This window comes from Oryctolagus cuniculus, chromosome 19, assembly GCF_051225735.1.
Source record: "Oryctolagus cuniculus isolate XC-2025 breed Fujian yellow rabbit chromosome 19, ASM5122573v1, whole genome shotgun sequence".
NCBI lineage: Eukaryota > Metazoa > Chordata > Mammalia > Lagomorpha > Leporidae > Oryctolagus > Oryctolagus cuniculus.
The window spans coordinates 71,405,375-71,426,240 of record NC_142885.1 but is presented as its reverse complement, the minus strand read 5'-3'; the positions used below and the strand labels follow the sequence as shown (position 1 = coordinate 71,426,240).

At 70.8% G+C, this 20,866-nt stretch overlaps 2 protein-coding genes across 2 annotated transcripts; one reads left to right on the top strand and one right to left on the bottom strand.

Annotated features, from left to right (window-relative positions):
- Positions 1 to 111: 111 nt before the first annotated feature.
- On the bottom strand, positions 112 to 5,104 carry CIAO3 (cytosolic iron-sulfur assembly component 3). Its single transcript, XM_051830892.3, has 11 exons — positions 4,948 to 5,104; positions 4,682 to 4,777; positions 4,269 to 4,412; positions 4,061 to 4,193; positions 3,194 to 3,313; positions 2,871 to 2,989; positions 2,489 to 2,618; positions 1,824 to 1,896; positions 1,526 to 1,663; positions 1,271 to 1,428; positions 112 to 1,189 (listed from the first exon to the last, which is right to left on the bottom strand). Exons 1-11 carry the CDS (start codon positions 5,011 to 5,013, stop codon positions 951 to 953), a joined length of 1,416 nt encoding a protein of 471 aa, XP_051686852.2. The 5' UTR covers positions 5,014 to 5,104; the 3' UTR covers positions 112 to 950.
- Positions 5,105 to 11,833: 6,729 nt separating this feature from the next.
- On the top strand, positions 11,834 to 20,822 carry LOC127489709 (mesothelin). The gene is made up of 16 exons (XM_070064179.2): positions 11,834 to 11,902; positions 13,112 to 13,193; positions 13,388 to 13,419; positions 14,786 to 14,832; positions 15,045 to 15,165; positions 15,443 to 15,528; positions 16,505 to 16,634; positions 16,716 to 16,909; positions 17,047 to 17,137; positions 17,205 to 17,274; positions 17,568 to 17,746; positions 17,821 to 17,976; positions 19,045 to 19,315; positions 20,152 to 20,246; positions 20,364 to 20,550; positions 20,636 to 20,822. The coding sequence occupies exons 2-16, from the start codon at positions 13,115 to 13,117 to the stop codon at positions 20,722 to 20,724; spliced, it is 1,827 nt and encodes a 608-aa protein (XP_069920280.1). The 5' UTR covers positions 11,834 to 11,902; positions 13,112 to 13,114; the 3' UTR covers positions 20,725 to 20,822.
- Positions 20,823 to 20,866: the final 44 nt, after the last annotated feature.

Below are 20,866 nucleotides of genomic sequence, written 5' to 3'. Positions count from 1 at the left end.
GCTGGGGCTGCGGTTGTGGTTTGGGCCGGGGGGCAGCGCCTGCACAGGTGCGCCTTGCCGAGGGCCCCGGCCCGGCCCGCCCCGGCACCTGGGAGGCGGCTCCGGAGTGGGTTTGGTTTGTTTTGAGGTTTATTTATTTGAAAGGCAGTTACAGAGGCACAAACAGGTCTCCGCCCACTGGTTCACTCCCGATGGCTGCAACGGCTGGAGCTCGGCAGATCTGAAGCCAGGAGCCTCCTCGGGGTCTCCTATGCCAGTACAGGGACCCGAGGACTTGGGCCATCTTCCACTGCTTCCCAGGCCACAGCAGAGAGTCTCCAGCCAGCACCTCAGGTGGCGGCTTTACCTGCTAAGCCACAGTGCCCACCCCGCCGGAGCATCGATGGGGCCTTCCAGCCAGCGCCCCTCAGCCTCGGGCGGTCACTGACTCCCTGGGAGACAGGCCAGGCCAGCCCTGGCTAGGTCTGGGGCACCATGTGGGGTGGGGGAGGCAGAGCTCAGGGACCAGCTTCCACGACCCCTCCCGTGATGGTCAGGCCGACTCGGAGCCCTCCTCTGAGGCCCTGTCCAGCTGGTGAGTGGGTGCTTCCGGCCCAGGGTGTCCGGACGGCCCAGGGGGCTGCACGGGCCTTTAGAAGGCCCAGGTACGGCTCCGGCTGTGCCGGCGGTGAGGAGCACGTGGTCTGGGAGGGGACCCTTGGTTACCCGCGGCCCTCAGCTCCCCTCTGCCAACTGCCACCGCCCCCTGCACGCGCCACAACGGGGGTGGGGAACCCACTCGGTTCTGCCTCAGCACCCCAGGCCCACCCCCGGCGCGTGTGGGCCCTGGTCCGGGCCAGCTCCGGCCTCCCCTTCGGCCTGTCACGCCCCCGCAGAGGCCGGGGCCTCTGCCGTCGCCGCGGCTCGCGCTGGGGGCGGGCCTGGAGGTCCCGGTGGCGGGCGGGCGTCTCCTACCACCTGATGCTGAGGCCGGAGCCGGCCTTCTCCACGGCGTGGTACTGTGTGTGCAGCAGGCGGCCGGCCCGCTCCGAGCCCTGGCCCTGCAGCCACTGCGCGTACAGGAGCCGCACGCCGGGCACGTCCTCGGGCGCCTGCGCCCCGAGCTCGCCGTACCGCCGCTCCACCTGCTGCAGCAGCTCCCGGCCGGGGCCGTCCAGGGCCCGCAGCTGCCCTCCGCCATTCAGGCAGCCTGCGGCAGAGGGGCGGGGTCGGCACGCGGGCGGCGCCTCGCCCCGCCCCGCCCCACCCGCCCGGCCGGGGGCGGAGCTACCTGAGGGGCAGGCCATGACCTCCACGTAGTGGTAGGGGCAGCGGCCCCGCCTGAGCTTCTGCACCACGTTCTGGATGTTGCGGAAGCCGTAGGCCAAGGCGAAGCGCAGCAGCACCTGGCCCTCCCGCTCCAGGGTCACCTCCTGGAAGTCCTTGTTCCTGGGGACGCACAGGCCGCTGGCCGGTGACCTCCCGGAGGGCCCCTCCCCGGAGCCCAGCTCAGCCCCCAGGGCGGGCGGCAGGCCCAGCCACTGACCTCAGGGGTCTGTAAGTGACCTCAGCGTCCTGGATCCCGAAGAGCTCCCGGGCCGCGTGCCGGAACACGTGCTCCAGGTAGCCCCCCGAGCCCCCACCCCGGTGGCTGGTGGGCTCCTGGGCGGAGCAGCTGCTGGACCTGGGGGAGGGGCAGGTCAGTGCGGCCGCGGCGCCGTCCAGCCCCGCCCCCCTCTGTGAAGCCCCGGGCCGGGCAGGGAGCAGTCTGGGACGGGGCGTCGCGCTGAGGTCCGAGCGCTGGTCCTGGGTGCCCCGCAGCCCTCGCCCTCGCCGGGACTCACGGGCTGTCCAGAGGGGTGGGCTCCAGCTCCAACAGCGAGACCCCCTCTTCCTCCAGCAGCTTGAAGACCTCTCCTGCAACACACGCGGCGCCCTGAGCCGGGGGTCCCAGGCCCCGGCCGCCACCCGGCTAGCGAGGGGGAGGGGCCTCGGCTGTGCGCGCCCCTGTCCGGCTGGGGAACACGCATGAGCGTGTGGGAGAGGGAGGGCTGCTCCACCCGGGGCCGGCTGTTTGGCCCCGTGGTTAGGGTGCTGCTCGGGAGGCCGGCGCCCACACAGGGTGCGGATGCGAGTGGCGCTCTGCCCCCAGCACCGGCTGATGCACACCCTGGGGGCCGCCTGGGAGTCCAGCATCGGCTCCTGGGCTCCTGGGCTCCGGCTTCCGCCTGGCCCAGCCCTGGCTGCGGTGGCACTGGGGGAGTGGACCAGGGGATGGGAGCTCTCTGCCTTGCAAATAAATAAAAATGAGCGGCACACCTTAGAGATAAGACTGCTTCAGGCAAACAGGGGTCTCCGAGAGGCAGGACCCGCGCGCCTCTGGGCGGAGGGGCGGGGCGGAGTCCGGGGAGACGTGGGGGCGGGCACCTGTGGCGAGCACACAGTCCATCCCCCCAACCCGCGCTGCACAGGTGGGCGGGGCCGGGGAGGGGCGGGGCCGGGCGCGCACCGGTGGTGAGCACGCAGTCCACCTCGCGGGTCTGGTGCTCCTGGTTGAAGAAGTCGGGCCTGGACGCCTCCAGCTTCTTGTCGTAGCAGGGCATCACGGCGACGTGGTAGATCTTGTCGGGGGTCACGTGCTGTGGGACGCGGACACGCGGTCACACCCGCCCCCACGCTGTGGGCGGTGTCTCCCGCAGGGCAGGGTCCCCGAGAATTCTCTGAGCGGGGCCGGCGCCGGGGCGGGCAGGTGACCACACCGCCTCCCCGAGCCGGGCGGGACCTCTGGCCACGTCGAGAGAGAGGCCCTCGGCGGCCGCACAGAGCCAGGCCCCCGCCCCTCACCGAGCCTGAGCCGCTCCCTGCGCGGCCTGGGCCGGTGGACGCAGTACCTGCTGCTGGGCGAAGAAGTCCTTGACCAGGGAGCCCATGACCTGCTGCGGCGAGCGGGCGGTGCTGATGTAGGGGAGCAGGAAGCTGCCGTGCGTCTTCTCGGCGTAGCAGATCCAGCCTGGGCAGCGGGACACGCAGCCACAGCTCCCAGGGGCGGCCGGGGGTCGCCCGCCCTGCCTCTCCCCTGGGGGCTCAGTGACCACCCCCCTGCCCTCACCCCCGGGCTCAGCCCCGCCCTGCCCTCACCCCCGGGGGCTCTCGGAATCCACGTGATGACTTCAGGGCAACAGAAGTGACCACAGATGACCCCCCACGCACGCACCTGGGCAGGCGGAAGTGAGCACGGGCAGCGCCTGGCGTCGGAACCGCTCCACAAACTCGCGCTGGCTCTCCAGGAGGCTAAAGCTCCTGGAGAAGGCCGCGTCGAAGACGTAGTGCACGCCTGCAGGGCGACCCCGTGAGCTGCACCTGGGGGGGTACGCCCCCAGGGCCAGCCACGCCCCCAGAGCGGGACCCGCCCCCAGGGCCGGCCACGCCCCCAGGGCCAGCCACGCCCCCAGAGCGCGACCACGCCCCCAGAGCGGGACCCGGCCACAGGGCCAGCCATGCCCCCCATAAGGACCCCGCCCCCAGGGCCAGCCACGCCCCCAGAGCGGGACCCGCCCCCAGGGCCAGCCACGCCCCTAGAGCGGGACCCGCCCCCAGGGCCGGCCACGCCCCCAGAGCGGGACCCCCGCCCCCAGGGCCAGCCACGCCCCCAGAGCGGGACCCCGCCTCCCAGAGCCGAGCTGCACTTGCTCATGGCACCTGGGCCAGGGCCAGCCACGGGCCCAGACCCCAGAGCGGGACCCCGCCTCCCAGGCCAACCACGCCCCCTGGGCGGGACCCGCCTCCTAGAACCGTGGGCCGCTTCCACAGCCACGAGGCGCATCGCCAGCGCCTGCCGTGCGCCTGGGTCCCGGCCTCCCGCCGTGGCGGCCGCCCGGCCCCTCCACCCCGAGTTGAACTCAGCGAACCCGCGGGCGGAAGACCTGTCTGTGTCCCCCTCTCTGGAACGCCGCCTTTTAAATAAGTAACAAACCTCACAAAGCAGGAAAGCACGCCGGGCACGGCGCGTCCTCCAGGCTCGCTCGGAGCTGCGGTCACTCGGGATCCGCGCGTGGACGCCCCCCCCCCGGCGCCCACCTACCTATGCTCCGGAAGAACGAGGCGAGCCTCTTGGCCGTGTCGGCGGCGGGCAGCTGGAGCCGGGCGGCCAGCGACGCTGTGGACTGCGGCGACAGCGACACCACCACCAGCCTGCGCCTCGCGGGCGCCGCCGCCTGCAAGGCCGGGGGGCGCGCGTCACCCGGGCCGCGCCGCCCGGGGCCCCCCGAGGCGCCCGCCGGACCCGCTACCTGGTTGGCGTCCAGAACCTTCCGCAGCTCCTCGTGGCTCTGCTGCGCGATGAGCACGGTCTCCGCCGACGTGACGCAGCCGCTGCAGGCCAGGCAGTCGTCCAGCGAGACCCTGGCTCGCTCCAGCCTCCGCGCGCCGCCGCCCTGCGGGGCAGCACGCCGGGCTCGCACGCCGCCGGGACCAGCCCGGCCGGGCCCCGCGCTGCTCCCGCAGCCCCCGCCACCAGGCTCCGGAGCAGCGAGTGGCCGGGCGGGACAGCGGGACCTCCCCTCGCTGTGAGCTCCCGCCGTGCGCCGCCTGCCCGCGCCAGGCCAGGGGAGCCAGGCTGGGACCGCGGGCGCAGAGGCCTCCGCGCAGGAGTGGCCGCCGCCCAGGGTCCCCCTGCGCACCCCCGGCGCCGGGCCCACCTCACCTGTTGGACCTGGAAGTAGCTGCCGTCGTCCCCGACCTGGATCTTGGCCCCGCCGCGCCCCGGCCTCGCGTCCACCTTCACGGGCTTGACGCAGTCCTGCAGCGGGAGGAGCCCCCACGCCGCGGCCGTGAGCGCGCGGGGAAGCCGGGCCCCCCGCCCTCGGCCACCGCGTAGGGAGCCGGCCCTGGCGGGGGCGCGCGGACTTCGTTTCTCAGGGGCCGGCCCCGCCCGCCGCCCGCCGCCCGCCGCCCACCCGCCGGGCCCACCTGAGACGGCCCGATGAAGTCATCTAGATCCGTGAGTTGCAGGACCCCGCTAAAGGGCGACGCCATGATAGCCACACTGCCGCCAGGCGACGCGCGAACGGTCGTCAAAGGGCGCCGCACAGCTAGGGTGTTTCCGCCACGCTGCCGGAAAGCAGCCCCGCGGCGCACGCGCGCCCTCTGCCGGCGAGCTGAGCACAGCACACCTCCCGCGCCTGCGCCGGGCGGCGGAGGGGGCGGTGCAGGTGCTGGGGTCCGCGCGCCGCTTGGGTGGTCCCCCCTGTGCGGTGCTCGCCTGCCTGCCAGGCGTGGGGCCCAGGGTTGCCCGGCCCGGAGCTCCCCGGGGCACCCGAGAGCGTCCCGCGGCCGGCCCGCGGTGGGCGCTCAGTTTCTACTGAAATATAAATTCAGGCGGTGAGGAAATTAGGATGGGGCGACCCCTTGGGGGCTCGGGCCGCTCCGCTCCCTGGAATTTTATAAGCTGCGGGGAGTGCTGGCCTGGTCAGACTCCACTTAGGCCTTTGCGGATCCTGCCCTGTCCAAATGCACACTGTGCGGGGTCTGCGTTTCGTTTTGCTGAGCTATGGGAGCCGGCGCTGTGCTGGGCCCGGGCTCCCGGACGCGCGTGGGCTGAGTCCCAGCGGCTCCCGGCTCAGGCACCTGCCGAAGCAGCGCCAGGCAAGCGCCTGGGCCCCAGCACCCTGGCCCCTGGCGGGAGCCCCGGCGGAGCTCGGGCTCCTGGCTTCGCACTGGCCCGGCCCCCACCGCTGCGGCCATCTGGGGAGTGAGCCCGGGAATGGAAGCCCTCTGTCCGTCTGTCACTCCCGGGGTGCAGGTGTCCCCCGTGGCTTCACTGGACATTCCAGAAACGTCCAGGGTGGAGGGCACACCCCTTGCCCCTCTTGTCCTGCGGCTCCAGGCCCTGGTTCTGTCGGGCTGACCACTGGGCCGTGCAGTCCTCTGGCTGTGGGGGGGCAGCGTTACCCCAGGGCTGATACCCAGTGGTTTTCCTCGTTCTTCCCCAAATGCAAGTGGGTCACAGGCCGCAGAGGCCAGGAGAGGGCACGGGGAGCCTGGACGCCCCGTGCCACGCCAGGGGCCACGCCCGTCCGTGGGGGACAGGAAGGGGCTGGGGGCCGCACGGCACAGGTGTTACAGGTCCCTCACCACCATTTCACAGTTCTGATATGCAAATTTATTTTCAATATTTATTTTTAATTAATTAATTTATTTATTTTTTTATTTTTTGACAGGCAGAGTGGACAGAGAGAGAGACAGAGAGAAAGGTCTTCCTTTGCCGTTGGTTCACCCTCCAATGGCCGCCGCGGCCGGCGCGCTGCTGCCGGCGCACCGCGCTGATCCGATGGCAGGAGCCAGGTGCTTCTCCTGGTCTCCCATGGGGTGCAGGGCCCAAGCACTTGGGCCATCCTCCACTGCACTCCCTGGCCACAGCAGAGAGCTGGCCTGGAAGAGGGGCAACCGGGACAGAATCCGGCGCCCCGACCGGGACTAGAACCTGGTGTGCCGGCGCCGCAAGGCGGAGGATTAGCCTAGTGAGCCGCGGTGCCGGCCTTCAATATTTATTTATTTAAGAGAGGGAGGGAGAAGTCCCATCGCTGGTCCACCCCAGACCCTTACGGTGGCCGGATGGGGCCAGGCCCACGCCAGGAGCCCCAGCTCCACCCCAGTCTCCCATGTGGGTGCAGCAGCTGGAACTGGGATTCGAACCCGGGGACTCGGATACGGGGCCTGGGTCCTGAAGGGCGAGGCCGGAGCCCACCTCCGCCAGCCAATTTGTGTGCCTAAGTCAGGGCGGGGCCAAGGCCGCTGCTGCAGGGGCCGAAGGAGGGCGGGGCTTCCTCTGTCCCCTCCCTCAGGCTCCAGTACACAGACACTGACTGAGCCACACACACACTCACACAGTCACATGCTCCCTGGCTCTCACACCTGCGGCCACACACTCACACACACACAGTCACATACACTCACACAGCCACACACACACACTTACACTCACACACTCACACAGTGACACACACACTCACACAGTCACATACACATTCACACACACTCACACAGTCACACACACACACAGTCACTCACACACACTCACACAGTCACATGCTCCCTGCTCTCCACCCACGCGCACACCAGCGGGCGGCCCCTGGAGGTCTTCATTACTCATTCCCAGGAGCCCCTCACACACACACACACACACACTCACACACACTCACACACTCACGTGGCGGCCCCTGGAGGTCCTCATTACTCATTCCCGGGAGCCCCTCACACACACACACAGTCACACACACTCACACTCACACACACACTCACGTGGCAGCCCCTGGAGGTCCTCATTACTCATTCCCGGGAGCCCCTCACACACACTCACACACACACACACAGTCACACACACTCACACTCACACACACACTCACGTGGCAGCCCCTGGAGGTCCTCATTACTCATTCCCGGGAGCCCCTCACACACACACACACACACACTCACACACACACTCACACACAGTCACACACACACACACTCACGTGGCGGCCCCTGGAGGTCCTCATTACTCATTCCCGGGAGCCCCTCACACACACACACACACTCACACACAATCACACACACACTCACACACAGTCACACACACACACACTCACGTGGCGGCCCCTGGAGGTCCTCATTACTCATTCCCGGGAGCCCCTCACACACACACTCACACAGTCACACACACACTCACAGTCACACACACAGTCACACACTCACTCACACAGTCACACACTCACGTGGCGGCCCCTGGAGGTCCTCATTACTCATTCCCGGGAGCCCCTCACACACACACAGTCACACACACACACACTCACACAGTCACACACACAGTCACACACACACACACACTCACATAGTCACACACACAATCACACACACAGTCACACAGTCACACACTCACGTGGTGGCCCCTGGAGGTCCTCATTACTCATTCCCGGAAGCCCCTCACACACACTCACACAGTCACACACACACAGTCACACACACACACAGTCACACACTCACGTGGTGGCCCCTGGAGGTCCTCATTACTCATTCCCGGGAGCCCCTCACACACACTCACACAGTCACACAGACTCACACAGTCACACACTCACACACAGTCACACACACACAGTCACACACTCACACTTACACTCACACACTCACACAGTGACACACACACACAGTCACACACTCACACACACTCACACAGTCACATGCTCCCTGCTCTCCACCCACGCGCACACCAGCGGGCGGCCCCTGGAGGTCCTCATTACTCATTCCCGGGAGCCCCTCACACACACTCACACACACACACACAGTCACACACACTCACACTCACACACACACTCACGTGGCAGCCCCTGGAGGTCCTCATTACTCATTCCCGGGAGCCCCTCACACACACACTCACACAGTCACACACACTCACACACACACACACACAGTCACACACTCACACACTCACGTGGCGGCCCCTGGAGGTCCTCATTACTCATTCCCGGGAGCCCCTCACACACACACACACAGTCACACACAATCACACACACACTCACGTGGCGGCCCCTGGAGGTCCTCATTACTCATTCCCGGGAGCCCCTCACACACACTCACACACTCACACACAATCACACACACACTCACACACAGTCACACACACACACACACACTCACGTGGCGGCCCCTGGAGGTCCTCATTACTCATTCCCGGGAGCCCCTCACACACACACACACAGTCACACACACACTCACAGTCACACACACACTCACACACACACACACACACAGTCACACACTCACACACTCACGTGGCGGCCCCTGGAGGTCCTCATTACTCATTCCCGGGAGCCCCTCACACATACTCACACACACACTCACACATACTCACACAGTCACACACACACTCACACTCACACAGTCACACACACAGTCACACACTCACGTGGCGGCCCCTGGAGGTCCTCATTACTCATTCCCGGGAGCCCCTCACACACACACACACAGTCACACACAGTCACACACACAGTCACACACAGTCACACACACACACACTCACGTGGCAGCCCCTGGAGGTCCTCATTATTCATTCCAGGGAGCCCCCGGCCGGCAGGCGCAGCCTCAGGCGACCCCGCGCTCCGTTTTACAAGCTGTTTCATCATCATCATTAGCAGGTATTTCCCGTGCGCGCGCCCGAGTGAACCGCGAACGTGGGGGGGGGCACGCAGGGAGGCACCCCCTGCCCGGCGCCGCCCCCGCGAGGGGCCCCGAGGCGGCTCAGCCTGGAGCCCACAGGAGGGCCTGCCCACGGGCCGGGACTGGGGGGCTGGCCGGCTGGGAGCCCGCGCGGGCCTCCGACCCCCGACATTTCCAGCCGCGGGCACAGTGTGCTTCCAGGCCCCCACGGCGGTGCCGACGCTGTCACCCGCAGGGGACCACCTGCGCCCAGCACCCCGGGGCCTCCCTGTCCCCGTGCCCCGGGGTCACCTGCGCGCCTGACCCTCATGGCCCCCGTGTTGGGCTTGTGGGCCGCCCAGGCCAGCAGAGTGGATACTGGCCGCCTCCTGTCCCCGCCGTGCGGCCACCTGTGCGGGGGCCTGTGTCGGCCCGACGGGCGCCCCCGGAGCCCACCCGGCCCCTCCGCCCTCCGAGAGGCGGGCGCCGTCCCCGAGGGCCGAGCGGAGCGTTTTATCTGTCGGAGGGTGATGAGCGCGTCATTAGCGGCGCAGGGCACACGCGGGGCGTCCCTGTGGGGCCCCCACAGCTTGTCAACAGGTGGAGGTGCGGGCAGGCGGCCATTAGCCGCTAATGAGGACCCGCAGGGCGCGGCGGCTCCTGCAGCGCAGCTGGGCCGAGGGGCCTGGGTGTCGCCCTTCCCATGGCTCCTCTGGGCGCACGTGGGGCCTGGAACGCAGGCCACGTCCAGCTGGTGTCCCCCACCGTCAGCCCCAGGTCTTTCTCCGGTGCTCGGACACGGTGTTCTAGAACCCCGATGCTTTCCACACACGTGCTCTGGAGACCCCGTGGCTGGGACGTGCACGTCCCGGGGACCCCATGGCTGGGACAGGCGTGTGCCAGAGACCCCGTGGCTGGGACGGGCGTGTCCTGGGGACCCTGTGGCTGGGACGGGCGTGTCCCAGGGTTCCCGTGGCTGGGACGGGCGTGTCCCGGGGTTCCTGTGACCTAGACATGCATGTCCTGGGGACCCCGTGGCTGGGGCACGTGTGTTCTGCAGCCCTCGCCTGCCCCATCGGGCCGCTCTGCCTGCGGGGCCTTCCTCATTCTTACGTCACAGATGATTACTGTTTTTGACTTTTTAGTAAACTTGCTGAGTTCCTGAGAAACCTAGAATGAGGACAGCGCCGTCGCGCCAGGGCCGCGTGCAGAGCGGGCGGGCGGGTGGTGGGCGTGCAGCATCGGTCCCGCAGCCCCTGCGTCGCGAGTCTCCGTGGCTGCAACACGACGACTGCACGGGTGTCCCCGCCCGACCCGAGAACGGGTCACGGGGTGAGGCGCCCAGGGGTGCGGGAGCGCAGCCCGAACCCGGGACACCAGAAACGGAAGCTCGCGTGCCCCGAGGCGGGTCCAGCCATGCGCTCCCGCGACGTCGCCCTGAGGGCAGCTGGCGGAGGCCGGGCGGGGCGGGCCGGCGGCGGGGCCAGGGTCGGCAGGCCCCCTTGTCCGTCCCAGCTGTCCGGGCTGTTTGAGGAGTGACCCAGCACATGGAGGGCTCTGTGTGTGACGCCGCCTTTCAAATGCGTACGTGAACCTTAACAACAATGACCAGGATGGCCACGGCTGGGCCAGGCCGAAGCCAGGAGCCGGGAGCTTCTCCCGGGTCCCCCACGCGGGTGCAGGGGCCCAAGCACTTGGACCATCCTCCACTGCCCTCCCGGGCCTTAGCGGGGAGCCGGGCCAGCGCTTACATGGAGCCGGCACCGCAGGTCATGGCGTCACCTGTGCTCGGCCCCGTTCTTGATGCATGTTTTGCCCAGAATTGTCTGCCTGTCGGCATTGCCGAATTCCGTGTTAGGCAGGGTCAGGCAGCATCGGAAGAAACAGAGACCCTAGCCTTAGGTCAGAGGCCGGGGGAGGGGCAGCTGCATGGGGATGGGCACTGGGGGCTTGAGGGAGGGCTGGCCCAGCCCCCCAGGGCGCGGAGCCAGTGCACCTGCAGGGCCTGCTGGAGCCGCCCCCGCCCCGCGCACCCACAGCCCTGCTGAGTGAGGAGCACCGCGGGCTGGCGGCGTGGACCCCGACCATCGCTGTGCCCTGGGACCCGGCGCCGGCCCCCGTGGACCCCGGCCATCGCTGTGCCCTGGGACCCGGCGCCGGCCCCCGTGGGCCCCGACCATCGCTGCCGGCCCCCGTGGACCCCGACCATCGCTGTGCCCTGGGACCCGGCGCTGGCCCCCGTGGACCCCGGCCATCGCTGTGCCCTGGGACCCGGCGCTGGCCCCCGTGGACCCCGACCATCGCTGCTGGCCCCCGTGGACCCTGACCATCGCTGTGCCCTGGGACCCGGCGCCGGCCCCCGTGGACCCTGACCATCGCTGTGCCCTGGGACCCGGCGCCGGCCCCCGTGGACCCCGGCCATCGCTGTGCCCTGGGACCCGGCGCCGGCCCCCGTGGGCCCCGACCATCGCTGCCGGCCCCCGTGGACCCCGACCATTGCTGCTGGCCCCTGTGGACCCCGACCATCGCTGTGCCCTGGGCCCCCATGTGTCCTGGGTTTTGCCACCTCTGAGGAAGCTGCCTCCCAGGCCCACCCCTCCCCCAGGGGCCCAGGCCGGTGTCCGGCGGTGCCGGTGCCGCCTCCCCAGGGTCTCCACCCTCGCATTCCTGTAGCGTGAGCCACCCCTGTGCTCAGCCGAGCTTCGCTGGTTCCCCTGGACGGCTCCCGGAACCTGCCCAGCCTCCCGCGGCCCAGGTGAGGAGACACACGCAGGCTTGGGTCTGGTCGGCGACCTGGGCGTGCCACAGGCACTGTCGGCAGGGCCTGCCTGGACCCTGGGAGGGGCCCTGGGAACCTCGGGACTGGGAGTCCCAGTGGGCAGCACGGGGTCAGCTCCAGCCAGGGGGCAGAGGGAGCCTGGAGGCCTGGGCTCGGAGCTGGAAGTGACTGCCCGCGCCCACCGGCACTGTGCCCCCGCACCTGGCTTCTCCCTCCAGCCTCGGGGCTCTGGACAGAGGAGTGGCCGCAGCCTGAAACTCGATTCCTGTCGTGTGGGCTCTGGGCGGGCGTGCACCTTGCATCTGACCCAGGGTGAGGCGGGAGCTGTGGGACGCCTGCTGGTCTCGCGTCCAGGGGCCGGGCACTGGCTCCCCTCCACCCGCGCTGGCCCTGCAGCCCTGGTTGAGCTGGGGGCTTCCCCAGAATCCCACCTGGGACCCACTCAGTGTCCAGGCCCATGAGGGACTCAGCCCGGCCTGGGCCACGTGGGGTGGGTCAGGGCGCAGGTGTCTGTGGGTGATGGGTGATGAGGGGTGCAGCCAGCCAGGCTTGGCCTGGGGGGACAAGGTCAGGCCAGGGCTGCTCCTGGGACTTGCCGGGCAGCGACCCTGGCGAGCCCTGCCCTGTGGCCCTGCTGCCTCCTGGAGGCCTCTCTCTCTCCCCGCAGTGCCCAGCGTGACCGGGGCCAGCTTGGCCTCTGTGCTCAAGGCACACCAGTGAGCCTGGAGCCCCTTCCCGCCACCCTCCCCCGAGAGGCCTGGGGACTGGGCTGGGCCGGGTGGCTCCTGTGCCCCACGCTCTGAGGGGCCGTGGGCTTCCCGGGGAGACGCAGGGCTCGGTATGCAGTAGGCGCTCAGCACGGGGCAGTGCTGGCTGAGCAGCAGGCGCCCAGGTGGCTGCCCCCCCGGGGGGGTGCAGAGGGGCATTTGGTGTCCTGCAGCTCCGCCCCCGGAGCCCAGCTGGGGGGGCTCCTGAGCACCACCCCTGGGTGGCACCCCTGCGGGTGGGGGCGGCATGGCAGGGGTGTGGTGGGGACCCCCCAGCTGCCCTGTCCCCTGCTGTGAAAGGGGAGCCTGAGGCCCTGCCCAGGGGGAAGGCTGAGTGCCAGCAGCCCCTCCCCCAGCCGGAGGGGCGGGTGGCGCAGGCTGTGCCGGGGCTGGGAGAGTCAGAGCTGCTGTCCCACAGACCATGGCCCGGCTGACGGATCCCCTGGGGCCCCGCAGGCCCCCTCCTCACCACCGGCTTCTGCTCCTCCTCCTCGGCCTTGGTGAGTGGGGGGGTTACCGAGCCATGAGAGAGGCCCGGGAGACCTTGCCGGGCCCTGCCCAGCGGAGCCTTCGCCCAGCTCTCCCTGAGCCCCAGGCGGGGTTGAGGCTGAGCTGGGGTGGGGGCCGGGGGGGTGGCTGCTGTCCGGCAGGGAATGCGGGGCCTCACGGGAAGCCCCCGGCCCTCCCCCCGCAGCGTGGATGCCCCAGGCTGTGCAGACGCAGCAGGTAAGGCGCCCTGCAGGGAAATGGGGGGCTTCCTGGCCCTGGGTGGAGGTCTGGGCTCTACGGGGACCTGGGACTGCTGGGCTGTGTTCTCCAACCCGTACACGTGTGTGCACACGCACGCACACGCCTGCGCCACATAAACGGAGTTCAGCCATGAGGGGCCGTGGTCAGCGGTGTCTGTCGCTGGGGAGGGGGCCATGGAGGCTGTGCATGAGGACAGGAACGAGCTCAGGCCTGCAGCGGAGTGAGGAGGCTTTCCAGGGGACAGGGGCGTCCATCAGAACAGAAGGACAGAGAGAGGGGACACAGAGAGAGGACAGAGAGAGAGAGGACAGAGAGAGGGGACAGAGAGAGAGAGAGAGAGAGGACAGAGAGAGAGAGAGAGGACAGAGAGAGAGAGAGGACAGAAAGAGAGAGAGAGAGGACAGAGAGAGAGAGGACAGAGAGAGAGGACAGAGAGGGAGGGCAGAGAGAGAGAGAGAGGGCAGAGAGAGAGAGGGCAGAGAGAGAGAGAGAGGGCAGAGAGAGGACAGAGAGAGGGAGGACAGAGAGAGAGAGGGAGGACAGAGAGAGAGGACAGAGAGAGAGGACAGAGAGGACAGAGGACAGAGAGAGGACAGAGAGAGAGAGGGAGGACAGAGAGAGAGGGAGGACAGAGAGAGGGCACGGAGAGAGCGCCCAGTGGCGGGGACTGGGGAGAGGAGGCCACGCGCTTGATGGAGAGAACAGACCTGGGCAGGCCAGGCGGGGGCTCAGCAGGGCAGAGGGCTGAGCGCGCAGTCCGCGTGGACTCCCTGGGTCTTTAAGGGAGCCTGTTTACCCCCCCTCCTCCAGGACAGAGGATGGGGGGTCCTGGAGGAAGGGTTTGTTGGGGGGAAATTAGCAACCCTCTCCCCAGATTTGCTGGCCTGGGAGAGCAGGGGCTTCCCTAGGGCGTCTGGGAAGGTTCATTGCCCCTTGTTGTCAGGTCAGGTAGCCCCTGTGGCCCTGAGGACAGAGAATTCTGGGAGCTTTCCCGGGGGGGGGGTGGTGCTGGGACCCCCTGGGAGGTTCCCAGGGTCTGGGCAGGACTTTGGAGTGCCAGACGCTGGGCGTGGGCTTCCGCAGTGGGTGCTGGTCTTCAGGCCGGTCTCACACACACACAGCCTAATTCCTGGCTTCCACCTAGTGTGTCCACTTGTAAGGACACAGCTGGGCTGAGAGGACTGGCCTGGCAGTTGCAGGCCCAGGTGTAGCAGAGCCCAGACTGGCTGGGCCCTGGAGCAGCTGGGCCCGCAGAGTAGCTGGGCCCTGGAGCAGCTGGGCCCACAGAGTAGCTGGGCCCTGGAGCAGCTGGGCCCAGGGTGCAGCCAGGCCTGTCCCACAGGACACCACGCTCCTCAGCCAAGTCCTGGCCGCACCTGACGCCGCCAGGTGGGTCCTGGGCCCCACGCCCTCGGGGATGGGACTCCAGGGCTCCTGACCCGTGGGGGCAGTCCCAGCCTCTGCCCCTGAATGCCCCCAGACCTGCCCTGGGGACTTCCCCACCTCCGCCGTGTGGCCGGGCTGCGGGGAGGGCCCCAGGGAGCACCGGGGGACTGAGGGCCCTGTGGGGGTGACCTGAGTGCACAGACCTGGCCCCCCAGCCGTGCCCCAGGCCGCCCTCTGGGCCTCACGTGCACCGCCCTGTCGGGCCTGAGCATGGAGCGTGTCCGGGAGCTGGCCACGGCCCTGAGGCGGGAGAACGCCATGCTCCAGCTGGACCAGGTCAGCCCCGGGGCCCCGAGGAACTGTGCCCACCCCCGGCCACACCACACTGGCTCCAGCTTTCGGAGCAGGCTGGGCCACCCGGGGCACCTGGGCTCTGGGCCCTAGGGAGCCTCAGGGCCAGCTGCCAGGCTCCGTCCCAAGGGCACAAGATCGGGGGGCCACGTCCCGGTGTGGACACCCATGGCCATGGGCAGGTGAGGGGTGGGGGAGCACTCAGCCCTGGGCCGCCCCCTGGGGGCGACAGCTCAGAGGGCCTGCCCCTGGACGCCCGCAGCTGCGCTGTCTGGCGCGTCGCCTCACGGAGCTGGGTGTCCCCAAGGACCTGGACGCCTTCCTGCCCGAGCTGCTCCCCTTCCTCAAGTAGGCCCCGCTCCCCGCCCCGCGGGCCTGGGCTGCCCCCCCGCGTCCACAGCCCCCCACGTTCCCTGCCCCGCGGACCTGGGCTGCCTGTCCACAGCCTGCCACGATCCCCGCCCCGCGGGCCTGGGCTGCCCCCACCCACAGCCCCCCACCCCGCGGGCCTGGGCTGCCCCCCCACAGCCCCCCACTCTCCCCTGCCCCGCGGACCTGGGCTGCCCCCATCCACAGCCCCCCACCCCGCGGGCCTGGGCTGCCCCTGTCCACAGCCCCCCACCCCGTGGGCCTGGGCTGCCCCTGTCCACAGCCCCCCACTCTCCCTGCCCCGCGGGCCTGGGCTGCCCCCCCCACAGCCCCCCACTCTCCCTGCCCCGTGGACCTGGGCTGCCCCCATCCACAGCCCCCCACCCCGCGGGCCTGGGCTGCCCCTGTCCACAGCCCCCCACCCCGCGGGCCTGGGCTGCCCCTGTCCACAGCCCCCCACGATCCCCCGCCCCGTGGGCCTGGGCTACCCCCCGTCCACAGCCCCCCACCCCGCGGGCCTGGGCTGCCCCACCCCCATCCACAGCCTGTCACGATCCCCGCCCCGTGGGCCTGGGCTGCCTGTCCACAGCCCCCCATGCTCCCCTGCCCCGCGGGCCTGGGCTGCCCCTGTCCACAGCCCCCCACCCCGCGGGCCTGGGCTGCCCCTGTCCACAGCCCCCCACGCTCCCCTGGCCTGGGCGGGGTGGGCTGGGGCGGCCGCCTGCAGCAGCCCCTGTCCACAGCCCGCCACGCTCCCCCACCCCGCGGGCCTGGGGCTGCCCCCGTCCACAGCCCCCCACTCTCCCTGCCCCGCGGGCCTGGGGCTGCCCCTGTCCACAGCCCCCCACTCTCCCTGCCCCGCGGGCCTGGGCTGCCCCTGTCCACAGCCCCCCACGCTCCCCTGGCCTGGGCGGGGTGGGCTGGGGCGGCCGCCTGCAGCAGCCCCTGTCCACAGCCCCGCCACGCTCCCCTGGCCCGGGGCCTGCGCCGGCTTCTTCTCCCACATCGCCGAGGCCCACCTGGACAAGCTTCCCAGGACGGCCCCCGAGCGGCGGCGGCTGCTGTCTTACGCGCTGGCCTGCAGGGTGCGGCTGGGCCGGGCGGGCATGGCGCGGGGCGGGGAGGGGCCGGCGGTCCCCGGAGACACTGAGGCCTGCGTGTTGCAGGGTGTGTGGGGCTCTCGGGTGACCGCGGCCGACGTGCGGGCTCTGGGCGGCCTGGCCTGTGATCTCCCTGGCCGCTTTGTGGCCAGCTCGGCGGAAGTGCTGCTCCCCAGGCTGGCAGGCTGCCCGGGACCCCTGGACCAGGACCAGCGGGAGGCAGCCAGGGCGGCTCTGCAGGGTGGAGGACCCCCCTACGGGTGAGCGTGTGGGGTTGGCCGTCCACTGTCCCCCAGGCCCCCTCCCCGGCGGGGACAGCTCCTGCCCGGTCCCCTGCCCTGCCCCATATCTGGGGTTGCAGTCGGGGTCCCTGAACTGGACCCCCGTCTCTGGACAGCCCCCCATCGACGTGGTCAGTCTCTACCCTGGGCGCTCTGCGGGGCCTGCTGGCCGTGCTGGACCCGCCCATCAGCCACAGCATCCCCCAGGTGAGGCCTCGCCCCCGCCCTGCCCCCAGGCTGGTCCCCGAGCTCAGCAGGGCCTCTCTCCCCACAGGGCGTCATCAGCACGTGGCTGCGTCACACCGGCCCCGACCCACCCCGGAGGCTCCGGCGGGACACAAAGAGTGAGGCCCCTGTCCCCTGGGTGGGCGGGGCAGCGGGGGGGCAGGAGGCCGAGCTGAGGGAGAGACCCCCCCTGCAGGGGGCGGGGCTGGGCTGAGGGAGACCCCCTGCAGGGGGCGGGGCTGGGCTGAGGGAGACCCCCCCAGCAGCCCCGCCCTCAGTGGGGTGGACAGTCACCCCTCTTCCTGATGGATGACCGAGGCCCGCCCTTGGTTGGGGCGCCCGAGGTCTCGGGCGGGCGTGGGAGGAGGCAGAGGGTGGACGCCGAGAGCCGGCCCTGCCCCGGCCCCTGCAGAGGCCGCCTGCCCCCCGGGACGGAAGCCCGCCATGGTGGACGAGCGCCTGTTCTTCTACACGGACTGGGAGCTGCGGGCCTGCGTGGACGGGGCCCTGCTGGACGCCCAGATGGACCACGTGAACTCGGTCCCCTTCACCTACGAGCAGCTGGCCATTCTGAAGAGCATACTGGACGAGGTGGCCGGGTCGCGGTGGGGGGCCAGGCAGGGCGGAGCGGGGCCGGGCGCCGCCCTCACACGCTCTCCCCCCAGTTCTACCCCCGAGGCTACCCCGAGGCCCTGGCCCGGCGCCTGGGCTACTTCTTCCTGTCCATGAAGCCTGCGGACATCCTCAAGTGGAACGTCACCTCCCTGGACACGGTGCTGGCCCTGCTGCCCGTCTGCAGAGGCCAGCACATGGACGCCCAGGTGACTGCGGGGGCGGGCCTGGGGGTCTCCCTCAGCTCAGCCCTACCCCTGCAGGGGGGTCTCCCTCAGCTCAGCCCCGCCCCCTGCAGGGGGTCTCCCTCAGCTCAGCCCTGCCCCTGCAGGGGGGTCTCCCTCAGCTCAGCCCCTGCCCCTGCAGGGAGTCTCTCCCTCAGCTCAGCCCCCGCCCCCTGCAGGGGGGGTCTCCCTCAGCTCCGCCCCGCCCCCTGCAGGGAGTCTCTCCCTCAGCTCAGCCCCCGCCCCCTGCAGGGGGTCTCCCTCAGCTCAGCCCCTGCCCCCTGCAGGAGGGTCTCCCTCAGCTCAGCCCCACCCCCTGCAGGGGGTCTCCCTCAGCTCCGCCCCGCCCCCTGCAGGGGGTCTCCCTCAGCTCAGCCCCCGCCCCCTGCAGGGGGGTCTCCCTCAGCTCAGCCCCCGCCCCCTGCAGGGAGTCTCTCCCTCAGCCCAGCCCCTGCCCCCTGCAGGGGGTCTCCCTCAGCTCAGCCCCGCCCCCTGCAGGGAGTCTCTCCCTCAGCTCAGCCCCGCCCCCTGCAGGGAGTCTCTCCCTCAGCCCAGCCCCCGCCCCTGCAGGGGGTCTCCCTCAGCTCAGCCCCGCCCCCTGCAGGGGGTCTCCCTCAGCTCAGCCCCGCCCCCTGCAGGGAGTCTCTCCCTCAGCCCAGCCCCCGCCCCTGCAGGGGGGTCTCCCTCAGCTCAGCCCCGCCCCCTGCAGGGGGTCTCCCTCAGCTCAGCCCCCGCCCCCTGCAGGGGGTCTCCCTCAGCTCAGCCCCGCCCCCTGCAGGGGGTCTCCCTCAGCCCAGCCCCTGCCCCCTGCAGGGGGTCTCCCTCAGCTCAGCCCCGCCCCCTGCAGGGGGTCTCCCTCAGCTCAGCCCCCGCCCCCTGCAGGGGGTCTCCCTCAGCCCAGCCCCTGCCCCCTGCAGGGGGTCTCCCTCAGCTCAGCCCCGCCCCCTGCAGGGGGTCTCCCTCAGCCCAGCCCCTGCCCCCTGCAGGGGGTCTCCCTCAGCTCAGCCCCGCCCCCTGCAGGGGGTCTCCCTCAGCTCAGCCCCGCCCCCGCAGGTGGCCACCCTGGTTTCCCGCTACCTGCTGGGGAGGAACCACGTGGACAGGGAGCTGCTGGACGCCCTGGCCGGCTTCCGCCCCACCTACCTGTGTGCGCTCAGCCCCGAGCAGCTGCAGCAGGTGCAGCCCGGCGTCCTGTGGGCCGTGGGGCCCCGGGACCTGGACGCCTGTGGCCCAGGGCAGCTGGGCGTCCTGTACCCCAAGGCCCTCTCGGCGTTCCGGAACGTGAGCGGGCCCGAGCACTCCGCCAAGATCCTGCTCTTCCTGGGTGAGCCCCAGCCGGCCTCCCCGTGGCCAGGCGGGCCAGCGGGCGTTCCCGGGGAGGGGTCCCTGTGCCCCCTGGTGGGCGTTCCCGGGGAGGGGTCCCTGTGCTCCCGGGGGGCGTTCCCGGGGAGGGGTCCCTGTACCCCCCTGGTGGGCGTTCCCGGGGAGGGGTCCCTGTGCCCCCGGCGGGCGTTCCCGGGGAGGTGTCCCTGCGCCACGGTGGGCGTTCCTGGGGAGGGGTCCCTGGGCCCCCGGGGGCCGTTCCCGGGGAGGGGTCCCTGTGCCCCGGCGGGCGTTCCCGGGGAGGGGTCCCTGTGCTCCCGGCGGGCGTTCCCGGGGAGGGGTCCCTGTGCCCCCGGGGGGCGTTCCCGGGGAGGGGTCCCTGTGCCCCGGTGGGCGTTCCCGGGGAGGTGTCCCTGCGCCACGGTGGGCGTTCCCGGGGAGGGGTCCCTGTGCTCCCGGCGGGCGTTCCCGGGGAGGGGTCCCTGTGCCCCCGGCGGGCGTTCCCGGGGAGGGGTCCTTGTGCCCCGGTGGGCGTTCCCAGGGAGGGGTCCCTGGGCCCCCGGGGGGCGTTCCCGGGGAGGGGTCCCTGTGCCCCCCGGGGGCGTTCCCGGGAAGGTGTCCCTGCGCCACGGTGGGCGTTCCCGGGGAGGGGTCCCTGTGCCCCCGGCGGGCGTTCCCGGGGAGGGGTCCTTGTGCCCCGGTGGGCGTTCCCAGGGAGGGGTCCCTGGGCCCCCGGGGGGCGTTCCCGGGGAGGTGTCCCTGCGCCACGGTGGGCGTTCCCGGGGAGGGGTCCCTGTGCGCCGGGGGGCGTGTGCTGTGAGGCGCCTCTCCCGCCAGGCGGGGCCTCCACGGACGACCTGCGGGCGCTCAGTCGGGAGAACGTGAGCCTGGACGTGGCTGCCTTCCGGCGGCTGCGGGCGGAGGTCGTGGCGGTATGGGGGCGGAGGTCGTGGCGGTATGGGGGCGGAGGTCGTGGCGGTATGGGGGCGGGGCGGGGGGCGGGAGGTGGGCGGGGACTGCGGGGGCTGACGGCTGCCTGGGCCCTGCAGCCGCTGACTGTGGCCGAGGTGCGAGGCCTTCTGGGCGCACACGTGGTGGACCTGAAGGGCGCGGAGGAGGATAGCCCGGTGCGGGACTGGGTGTTCCGGCAGCCGCAGGCCGAGCTGGACACGCTGCAGCTGGGGCTGCTGGGCGGCGTCCCCGACGGCTACCTGGTCCTGGACCTCAGCTTCGAAGGTGGGCGGGCGGGGCGGCGGGGGCTGCGGGGCGGGGGTGGCAGGGCTGGGGGGCGGCGGGCTGAGCCGCCCTGCTCTCTTCGCAGAGGCCCACGCGAGGGCTCCTGCACGCCTCGGACCCGGATGCCTGCTGGCCACCATGCTGGCTCTGCTGCTGGCTCTGACCCCGCGCTGAGGCCACTGTCCAGCTGCCCCCCCCCCCCCCGTGCACGCCCACCGTCCCTGCCCGAGCCCGCGGGACTGGAGCTAAATAAAGTCAGGCACGACCCCGCACTGGCAGCTCCCGGCGTCCGGTGACACGCAGGACCGGGGCGCGC

Bases quoted from the DNA above. Each gene is read 5' to 3' on its own strand.
- CIAO3 (XM_051830892.3), bottom strand. From the start codon at position 5,013: ATGGCGTCGCCCTTTAGCGGGGTCCTGCAACTCACGGATCTAGATGAC. The intron at 2,619-2,870 runs GTACTGCGTCCA...CGCGTCCCACAG, and splicing joins ACTTCTTCGCCCAGCAGCAG to CACGTGACCCCCGACAAGAT. The intron at 1,190-1,270 runs GTAGCTCCGCCC...CCTCTGCCGCAG, and splicing joins GGTCATGGCCTGCCCCTCAG to GCTGCCTGAATGGCGGAGGG.
- LOC127489709 (XM_070064179.2), top strand. From the start codon at position 13,115: ATGGCCCGGCTGACGGATCCCCTGGGGCCCCGCAGGCCCCCTCCTCAC. The intron at 15,166-15,442 runs GTCAGCCCCGGG...GGACGCCCGCAG, and splicing joins CCATGCTCCAGCTGGACCAG to CTGCGCTGTCTGGCGCGTCG. The intron at 17,138-17,204 runs GTGAGGCCTCGC...CTCTCCCCACAG, and splicing joins TCAGCCACAGCATCCCCCAG to GGCGTCATCAGCACGTGGCT.